Genomic DNA, 11106 nt, shown 5'->3' on the forward strand with positions numbered 1-11106 from the left:
TTCAAGATATTGCGGGCATGACTCCTCGGCCAAGGTAGAACAACCAAGTCTTTCAATGTTGTCGCTTCCTTGGCAAGTTTGGTGGCACCAAACAAAAAATCGCACACAACACTACGTATATACGCACTCAGACTGTTACGCACACACACACTTACTCTTTCGGCACAACTCAATCAGTGGTAAATAGCCCACGGCGATTAGAGCGGAGGTGTGCTCGTTTTGAAAAAAAGAAAGAAATACTCCGAGGGCCACATTTGGTTCGTGGGCAACTTGAGTGGTTTGGATATTTGTCACTGGCCACACCTGATGACTCTGAGCGAGAGCCACATTTTGCCCAGCGGGCCAAGGGTTGAGCATGTGCGTTTTAAACAAAGTGTGTTTGTTAAGATTCTGCATCACTAGATGGCAGCATAACCCCAGACACTAAAAATCCGACAACTCTAGTTTTTTTTCTCTTTACTGATTTTAAATAGCAACATTAACATTGAAAGCAGCTGAGATATAAATAATTTAATAATATTTCTATTTTAAACAAATATAAAATTCATAATTCAAATACTTCCCATGTTTTTAACATTTCTATTTTGGCAACGGCTCCAAGTACACAAGAGGTTCAAGCCGTCACGACCTCTGCCCGAAAGGTCGTAAGTTTTTGTGTTGGCTCTTCGTTATACGTCCAATTGCTGTTATTCGCGATGGGAGGTGACCATCACCACGCTCCGAAGATCCCCCCGGTGCCCGATTACCGCATATATAAAGTGGACGGAGTCCCGTCTCTGGAGAGGATCAGGGATATGCTGGCCAAACATGGCTTGAAAGACCCCTGGTTGAGGTGAGAGGGTCTTTAGGACCGTATTTTTCTCAATTTCTTCCATGTACTGCCATGTTATTATTCATCCTCATTATATCTAAGTGTGGTTGAGTTTTAACATTGTTATTTGAAAATTTTCAAAGCATTTTTTGATGGAGTTGGTATTCCTACCTTCACTGGTTGCAAATCCATCTCATAAGGAAAATATGTTCATGGGGGGGGGGGGGTCGTCGAGTGGAGTGGCGATACCAGCATTACCTGTGGTGGTATTTGGATTAATTACGACAGTGGTTTCCAACCGGTGAGAAAATTGAGTTTATTATTATTAGCGCCAAGACCTTGGGTTGCAACCCGACCAGAGACGAGCTCAAGTATCTTGCAACCCTCTATAGCACGGCCTGGCTTTGCAAACCATTATTATATTCATCTTGGTGCACCCGAACCAAAATTTGAATTAAATTGGCAAAAACCGTTATTATTGTTAATGAATCAGTATTAATGTTATCATTATAACGATGACACTATCGATATTATTTCAATAAGCTGGTTTGAAGCCCTTTTAGACAAACGAGGTAGTAAAATCCAGTTGGAGCAGGCAAGCCTAGAGAAAAATAACCATATTTGGTGACTTTCTGAAGGGTATCCAAAGTCCATGCCACCGGTCGGCGCATTGTTGTGATGGAGCACCCACAATTCTGCTTTCCAAATTCTGTTCTCTTGCATCTCACCAAATCATGCAGACGTTTAAGCGCTCACAGCCCAATCCTGGTTTCAGATTACCTGTCAAAACATCACATTCCGATACTTTCACAACCAGCGTATTCCCCTGATCTCGTCCCATGTGATCAGTTAAAAAATTTTCTTACGGAACAATGGTTCTCAGATTCCAAACGGCATTGACAAAAGCACTGGAGAATGTGACGAAAAAAAGCTTATAATCCTTCAGGGTTGTTTAGTTTAAACCTTGGTTTTAACCAAGTGGTTTTTTTAAAAAAACCAGGTTCGGTTTTTTTCAAAAAGTCCAATAAAAGTGGCCTAAATATCATTTTTTTCCCTTGAAAAATATCATATTGGTTCATTATTAGCCAAAATTTTTCATTTTTATCACATTTTATATCCTTGGGGTACATTCTGATGGTATATCTTTAAATGACATAAGATTTTATAAGTGGTTTTTTTCAAAAAGTCTCATAAAAGTGGCCAGAATATATATATTTTTCATATGAAGCATCTTAGTTATTTAAAGTTATATATACAAAAGCCAAAATTTCTCATTCTTACAACATTTTCTAACCTTTGGCTACGTTCTGATGCTCTATCTTTAGCAAATTCATGAATAAGGATTGCATCACACATCTAAATGTAGTGGTGTATTATCTCACAGGGTTTCTTTTTCCCTTGACAAAGAAGCAGCTACAGTAGTGACACCATCATGTTAGGGGCAGGTGGTCCTATAATCCAATAAAGACACCAGCTGTCCTTAAAAGACAAAGACTAGTGTACTAGTAGTTACATTACCTCACATACATTTTCATTTTCTTTCCCATAAGAAGTAGCACATCTCCTACTGTATATCTCCCAGTCTTAATATTTGATAGTTGTTTTTTTTATGCTTTCACACACACACACACACACTTGTGGACACCATATGTAGTTGCCGGAGGTGATAATGACATTTAAATTGAAGTAGCTATTTATCCATAGTTAAATTTTATTTGACTCCACTAAGACTGTTCAATTCTAGATACGGTTAAATATACGGTTTATTAATTAGAAGAAACACACGGCACGTTAACACATATATACGAAATAATAATACACGGACACACAGTCAAAAGACATCTCTACTCTTCAAGAAACCAAAGCCTTCTCTGCCAAAAAGCGGAAGAGAGGCTAAGAAAAGGCGCGCGCACATAACGAGGTGTTGGCAGATTTATGCTATTCGAAACCAACACCTACACACTCTTGCCGACGGCATCGCCACAGTACTCCCCCACGAGTCCGAAGGACGTTAAGCTTGATAAGGTGTTACAAAACGGACTTTCCGTCCGGACCTCGTGACGAAGCCCTGTGGCGAGGCTGGGGCATTACATATAGATGATTTGCGAACATTAGATTCTTTGCATTCGAGAGAATTAAACAAAAATGCAGGTTTTAAACGATCAATAGAAATACACTTAGATTCATTATTGATACGCAAAGTAAAAAATTTATCAGTCCTATTCAAAACTTCATAAGGTCCTTGGTAAGGCTGCTGTAGCGAACGCCTTACAGTGTCAACCCTCACAAAAACGTGTGTGGATCTGGCCAAGTCCTTGTGCACAAAAATGTTTTTTGAGGAATGATTGGACAAAGGCGAAGGACGAAGCTTTGACATAGTCATACGCAAGTTCGTGACATAATCAGATTTTGAGGTGTGCTTACCGGAATCTTTGAAGAAGTCTCCTGGTAACCTCAGAGATGTTCCGTAGACCATGTCCGCCGGCGTAGCACCAAAATCAGGTTTGAAACTTGAGTGTATCCCGAGTAGAATGGTAGGAAGAACGTCAACCCATCTTTCAGTGGCGTGACACATGATGGCAGCTTTCAAGTCCCTGTGGAATCTCTCGATGGCTCCATTGCTTTGTGGGTGGTAAGCGGTAGTACGCACCCTGTCCACACCCAGCAACTTCGCAAGAGATCGGAAGAGTTCAGATTCAAACTGAGAACCCCTGTCCGTAGTAATGCGTTCTGGAACGCCAAAACGGGAGATCCAATTCGACAGGAAAGCGAATGCCACAGTTTCAGCAGTCTGATCGGGTACAGGAATAGCTTCCGGCCATCTGGTGAATCGGTCACTGCAAGTCACAACGTAGCGATTTCCTTTACTTGGTGGAAGTGGACCCACGATGTCAATATGGACATGCGAGAACCTTGCGGAAGGTAATCCGAATGCACCAATAGGAGAATGTGTGTGACGACCAACTTTGGATCGCTGGCAATGGATGCAAGTTTTGCACCACTCTTTGCAGTCCCTTTCTAAAAATTTCCAGATGAATCGTCTGCGAACCATTTCAGTAGTAGCTTTGGCACCAGGGTGGGAGAGGTTGTGCACTGCATCAAAAATAGCGCGGCGAAACGTTGACGGTACGTAAGGTCTAATTGAACCAGTGGAAACATCACACTGTAGAGTGACTTCAGGAGAACCGAAAGTCATTGGTTTTAACTCGAGACCTGAGTCCATTTCACGAAGTAATCGCAATTCTTCCTCATCCTGAGCGCGAGCCATCTCGGCGAAATCGATACTAGGAGGTATTTCAATTTCCGATATTCTTGAAAATGCATCGGCTACTGCATTTCGATCGCCTGAAATGTGCTTGATACGGGTTGAAAATTGACTAATGAATTCTAGATGACGAATCTGCCTAGGTGAACATTTTTCACTTTTTTGGGAAAATGCATAGACCAATGGTTTGTGGTCTGTGAGAATTTCGAAGTCAGATCCCTCCAGCATATGTCGAAAATATTTAATTGCTGAATATATCGCTAGCAATTCTCGATCGTACGCACTGTATCTGCGTTCAGCTGAAGTTAGCTTACGCGAGAAGAATCCTAATGGCTGAGTTTGATCATTAACTGCTTGATTCAAAACTCCGCCAATCGCGAAATCAGACGCGTCGACAGCTAGAAGGAGATGCGCACTTGAAATAGGATGAGCCAATAGAGCAGCATTGGAAATCATTTCCTTGCATGACTCGAATGCAGATTTTGCTTCCTCAGACCAGACGATTTTTGTTTTATCCCGTTTTTGTTTGCCTTTAACTAGATCATGTAAACATGCTTGCGTAGAGGCAGCGTTTTTCATGAAACGATGATAAAAATTTATTAGTGCCAGAAAACGTCGCAGCTCATCGATTGTGTTGGGCAATGGATAGTCCAAAAGTGCTGTAACACGATCCGGCAACGGGGAAATGCCCTTTTCTGACACAAGATGACCTAAAAACTGAATTTCTTTGAGTCCAAATTGGCATTTGTCAGGATTGAGAACTAAACCGTATTCGCTTAGTCTCTTGAACAACACATCGAGATCTTGTTCATGCGACTTCTCATCAGCTGACGCAACAAGAATGTCGTCTAAGTAAACATAGCAGAAGTCGAGATCCGAGAGGATGCTGTCAACGAATCGTTGAAATGTTTGTGCGGCGTTCCTGAGCCCAAAGGTCATGAAAACATACTCAAAGAGACCGTGCGGTGTAATCACAGCCGTCTTGGGAATATCACTTTCTTTCACAGGAATCTGGTGGTATGCCTTTACAAGATCGAGTTTAGAAAATATTCTTTTTCCAGCCAGACCGAAAGAAAAGTCTTGAATATTGGGAATAGGATAACGATCAGGAGTAGTTACGGCATTCAACCGACGAAAATCACCACATATGCGCCAACCACCTGTCTTTTTTGGGACTAGGTGGATAGGACTAGCCCAAGGGCTTTTGCTAGGACGAATGATGCCTTGCTTCAAAAGCAAGTTAAATTCTTTCTTGACGGCAAAAAGTTTTTCAGGAGAAAGACGTCTAGCCTTTGCGAAGACGGGAGGCCCTGATGTTTCGATGAAGTGGATAATGGCATGTGGTTTGGGTTGAGAATTTAAGACCGAACCAGTGAGATTTGGGAACTTGGTCAAAATTTTATGGTATGTAGTGGCACCAGAAACTGTAGTTAGACCGAGAGAAGGACCAGTGGTAACGACACCAAGAGAGTATAGAGTTGTCAAATTATCAACCAACCGGCGATTCTTGACATCAACAAGTAAACCGAATCTCTCCAAGAAATCGGCACCCAAAATAGGACTTGTGACGTCGGCCACTAAGAAATTGAATGAGAATATTCTCCTCAGTCCGAGATCAAGTTCAAAATGCTTAGTTCCATATGTGTGAATTTTAGTGCCATTAGCCGCATATAACGAAAGGTCGTCAGGCTTGGAAACTTTGGCAAGTGATTTAGGAAAACAGCTCACAGCTGCACCACTGTCAACAAGAAAACGAATTTTCGATTTTCTATCACAAATGAATAAGCGACTTTGAAAGTGGCAATCTCCGGCCGCCGCTGTAACAGGATTGCCCACTAGTTTTCCGAGTGTTGGCAAGGTGAAATGCAACGATGTGCTTTTTCACCATATCGAGCATGATACCAGCACAATTTGCGTCGATCGGAGCGATCTGAAGATTTTTTCCGCTCACGAGTTTTCGAATTGTTTCGCGACCGACCTCTGTATTGGTTTCGAGAACGAGAGAGCTCTTCGACTCGTGTAGCGAGCGATGCAATTTCTTTTTTAAGCTCATGCAACTCTGAAGAAGGCAGAGGAGGTTGAGACACCTGAGAAACGACAGCGTTGAAACTCGAAGCTTCTAATATGCGATCAGCTATCTGAGCTAAAGAGTAGAGGATCCCGACAAATCGACAAAATTTGTTGAACACTGACGGGTAATCTTTGCTGCCATAATGTGCTCAAAACATCATCACTGATTGTGTTATTCGACAAGTTTCGCATCTCACAAAGTAGCTGGGACGGTTTTTTGTCGCCTAGCTCGCACTCATGAAAAAGAGATTTCAAGCGAGCAGTTTCAGATTGAGCAAATCGGGAAAGAATACGTTTCTTTAGAGTCTCATATAAATCGTGTGAGGGAGGATTACGTACTAAATCACTCACGTAAGACAAGATTTTTGTGTCGAGAACGGAAATCACCGAATGAAACTTCGTCTTATCCGCGGTAATGCCTGCCGTGATAAACTGGGATTCCACTTGAAGGAACCATAAATCAACGTCGGCTTCCCAAAATGGAGGCGCACGGAATGAAACACGTGAGACTTCGGTTCCCGAAAGGGAAAGTTCAGTCTGACTAGCAGTTGCTTGCGGATTTGCCATAGCGAAAGAATGAAGACGGCAATAGTCCTACGAAAGAGAGAAATATTCACTCACCACGAAACTGAAATTAAAATCCACATTGCAGAGAGGTATTCATGATTCGTTGTAACGAATCCGATAGTCCTGAGTCACCAGTTTGTGGACACCATATGTAGTTGCCGGAGGTGATAATGACATTTAAATTGAAGTAGCTATTTATCCATAGTTAAATTTTATTTGACTCCACTAAGACTGTTCAATTCTAGATACGGTTAAATATACGGTTTATTAATTAGAAGAAACACACGGCACGTTAACACATATATACGAAATAATAATACACGGACACACAGTCAAAAGACATCTCTACTCTGCAAGAAACCAAAGCCTTCTCTGCCAAAAAGCGGAAGAGAGGCTAAGAAAAGGCGCGCGCACATAACGAGGTGTTGGCAGATTTATGCTATTCGAAACCAACACCTACACACTCTTGCCGACGGCATCGCCACACACTGTTAAGCCCAGTTAATCAAGGTTCTACTATATAGTAGTAACAGATTTTTGAAAAATAATCAGCTATATACAGGGTGATTATAATTTAAGTTTTGATTCCAAAACTATATACAATAAGTACTGATCAGAATAACTTGAAAATTTGCATGGATACTCCTGAAGCAATGGAAGTTTCTTTCACAAAAGAAAAAGTGCAAAATGTGCAAGGAGATGATGCTGTACTTGGCCAGCAGTATAATCTATTTTGTGCAACCACATCATTTCGGCACTTCCACAGCATCAGTGTGTGGATAGAACTTCTATCAAGATGCACATTGCAATACCAGCAAAGTAGCTGCTGAAGACCCATTTTGACAGGATGCACCTTAACTTGACCGCAGCAAAAATTGCTACCGCAGGGAGTCCCCCATCGAGGGGTTAGCGCACCAACCTCTCAATGAGTATGAAAAGCAAGCCTGCCGTTCAGAATCGGCAATAAATTGTAGGTCCCGGTCTAATTAGTAGCCCTTGTGTGCAGAAAATGACCGTGGTGCGACAAAAATGATCAAATGATCAACCTTAACCCTTGCAACTTCTGGCTGTGGGGGAACCTCAAAATGTTATGAACAGTGGTCAGATTGCAAACTTTGGTGAATTGCAATCTCCAGCACATTCCCTATATGTTAGAAGTTCCTCAGGAATATTAACGGGGGGGGGGGGGGGGCGTGTTTGGTTTAATAAAGCTGACTTGCAAGCACATCCACATTATGACCATGGCATACTCCAATTCTGTTGTTGAACAAGAATTTTTGTGCTTTCAACCTCTCATAGCCAGAACACGCAGTGGACAACATATTTAACATTTCTTAAGTAAGTTGTAGTTATTTGTTCAATTACTTCGTTTTTTGTGATGTTTCCATGAATTATGAAATCATGAAATGCTATAATTAAGGTATCATTCTGCTGTGACTGGTTATCGTTTCCATTCTGCGTGCAAATTTCCCACATGTTAGATGATGTCATTAATTTTACATTTTTAAGTATTTTTTCCCCTTTATCACATTGAATTTTTTCAGGAATATTCATGTCAATTTTCAAGTCATTCTAACAATCGTTCTTTTTTTACAGTGTTTTGAAATCAGAACCTTAGTATATATCACCCTGTATATCGTAAATAATTGCTAATTAATCTGCATTATTTATGCTTCATTAAATACATTATATTCACCTAATTTTTATTATTGTACTTTTTGCAAAATAGCTTCCTAATTAAGTATACTGAAAGTAACTGGAGAAAAACCTTTATATATTATATGATTAATAATAACATTAAAAGAATTTCAAACACACAGTAATCCATTGAATTAAGCAAAAAATAATGAAATTGCAAAAGTTGGTTTTTGTTAAAATGTAATAAATATTTATTGATTAATTAGCATGGGAATAGTGTTAATTACATTAATAAACATTTTATTTTAGTTAATTATTAGAAGTTTGAATGTTTTTTTAGAAATTTCATTGTTTTTAATGTTACTATTTAAAACAAAAAAAACAGTTTAAACCAAAAAAACCCGGTTTTTTGGTTTTTTTACCAACCCTGTAATCTGCTTTGTCCTTTGTACGAGCTATGACAAAAATTCATAATTGCACGAAACAGTTACTTTGAAGGAAATGTCAAATAAACGGGTGGTATCTGCATTCATTCTTCTGTGATAAAATAAGTGTCAGAACTTTTTGAATGTAGTAGTATAATGCAGAGGAAACAAATTTTTTTTTGGAAACCTGAGGACAACAAAATTGTGAATTGTCCAAAGCGTAGGACACTGCTTGAAATGACATCTGTTCACCCTACCCACAATTTTGAACCTAATTTTGTAAAAATGAACTGAGGTTTGCAATCCATCATTTAAGTGACCCACATACATTTTCAGATTGTAAATTTCCCTCATGAAGAGACCTGGGGTTGTACCACCTTCTGATTCTTAATAACCAATCAAGCTCCAAATGCAATCACTGTGTGATTGTTAAAAGTTATTCTTAAGGTCACGTGATGATGGACAGACCGATAAATTTCCCTTTTTTGGGAATTTCGTCATTGGCCAATTAGCGCCCAGCTAAAAATTAGCAACTTGTTGTTGACAAGATGGGGGAGAGGAAAAGGAATTTTTTAGAGAGACGCTAGCCTGAAAAAATGACGGAGATTATTTCAGCAAATGTGAATACGGTTGAGAAGAAATGATAAATACATAATATTTTTTTTAACATGTTGCAGTAAAAATCAAACATCCATACTTAATCATCCGATATGATTCGAATCAAAGATTCATCCCATGTTCACTGGGATGGATCCCTGCCACCGTCCATGAAGAGGGGCTATGCTATATATGTTACGGTGAAAGTGATAAAGAGCTGTTATTATATGAATAATCACCGGCCATTTCAGCAAGTTTGATAGATTCACGGTATATGAGTAAAATTTATCACATTTGTAAGTCATTATGCATAATCGTCAAACCAAGGGTAATGCGATAAATGAGTCATCGTTGTGTTTACATTATGCATGTAAGTGAAGCGAACATTACGAGGCTAACAATAATTTTTATAATATGCTTCATGTTTCTTTAGATTAATTGTCATGGCGAAATGAACGTGGTACTGTACATGTATGGCATATGTGCTTCGTGGTCAAATAAAAATAATAGTGATCAGATAATACAGTAACATTAAAAATGGTCATCACTTCTGCAATGTTGGCTTTTTCACGTACACCGAAGCATGTGAAAAAAACAAACGCAGCAGCAGGTTAATAATGATTTTTCATTTATGTACAATTATATTTTGGCCGATTAGAGCTTTATCTCATATTTTGTGGGAGAAATTCAGTTCTCACGTTTTAAACTAATAAAAAAAATTTCAAATCTATAAGTTTCTATAATATGAAAAAAATTGTATTTATGACTCGTCGATCATGATATTTATGGATTGAAACTTTGAGAATTATGCATAATCACTGGTAAATGTAGCAAAATTTATCAAACTTCATTGAAATAATCCGATATTTTATCACTATTATATCAACATATGTGCTGTATATAGACTCTGACACTGTTTTCAACTCTCCCACACAACCTTCAGATAACTTAAAAAGTCTGACGAATTCCTTATTTGGAAATAAAAATGCATTGTTTTTTCCAGTGTAGCCTATCCTTATATCATCCTCTCACTCACACATTGTATCTTACAAAACCATGATAACCAAACTTTTTCTGTATTCCTAAGAAATGAAGTGTGGAGGTACCCTAAAGCCCACGAGAAACAGTGGACGAAGCTCAGCTTCTTCAAGCCGATATACCTCTCAGGATTCAAGTATGGTTTCGCAGCGTTCGTGCTGACTGTGATCGGCGAGAAAGTATACCATCATTATTATCCAAGGGATGACCATGGACATCATTAAGAAAAATAACGAGCCTGTGATCGTTATTTGTATGTAGTTGTGTAAAGAAAAAATAGTAGTTTATAGCTGGATAATAAAATGTTTCGTATAATTTCAAAATATTGAGATTTCTGTAGTCACAATAATAAAAAAAGACTATTGCAAATACCACAGGTTACAACAATTTTTATTGCCGAATACAAAGGCAAACATAACATTTGTTTTTCCTCTTTAAGTAACATATAAAGGCAGATTATAAACCACCATTTTTTGTAACGAAGATCACAAAGTTTTTCCAAAAAAAAATTCATTCATAATGATTGGTGAATATCGGATGAAGCGGGACTCCTGTAGAGGGTCCTGTTTTTTTTTTTGTCAAAGTGGTCATTCATTTTGTGAAAAGTAAAACAAATTAAATGCCAAATTTATGGTTTTGTGAAAAGTGTCCTAAATTTTGGCTGAGTAGACCCTTGGATTGAGATGTAAATTTTG

General features: G+C 39.0%; 1 protein-coding gene across 1 annotated transcript; it reads left to right on the forward strand.

Annotated features, from left to right (window-relative positions):
• The first annotated feature begins 616 nt into the window (after nt 1-616).
• ND-B12 (NADH dehydrogenase [ubiquinone] 1 beta subcomplex subunit 3) lies at nt 617-10782 on the forward strand. Its single transcript, XM_089240176.1, has 2 exons — nt 617-832; nt 10461-10782. The coding sequence occupies exons 1-2, from the start codon at nt 696-698 to the stop codon at nt 10633-10635; spliced, it is 312 nt and encodes a 103-aa protein (XP_089096302.1). The 5' UTR covers nt 617-695; the 3' UTR covers nt 10636-10782.
• The last annotated feature ends 324 nt before the right edge of the window (nt 10783-11106 follow it).

This window comes from Pholcus phalangioides, unplaced genomic scaffold, assembly GCF_987345545.1.
Source record: "Pholcus phalangioides strain wild (caught in Gottingen) unplaced genomic scaffold, Ppha-v1.0 ptg000012l_1, whole genome shotgun sequence".
In the NCBI taxonomy this organism is placed as follows: Eukaryota; Metazoa; Arthropoda; class Arachnida; order Araneae; family Pholcidae; genus Pholcus; species Pholcus phalangioides.

What these genes read in the sequence shown, in the direction of transcription:
- ND-B12 (XM_089240176.1), top strand. Translation starts at nt 696, where the DNA reads ATGGGAGGTGACCATCACCACGCTCCGAAGATCCCCCCGGTGCCCGAT. An exon ending in TTGAAAGACCCCTGGTTGAG is followed by an intron (nt 833 to 10,460) that starts GTGAGAGGGTCT and finishes TGTATTCCTAAG; the next exon opens with AAATGAAGTGTGGAGGTACC.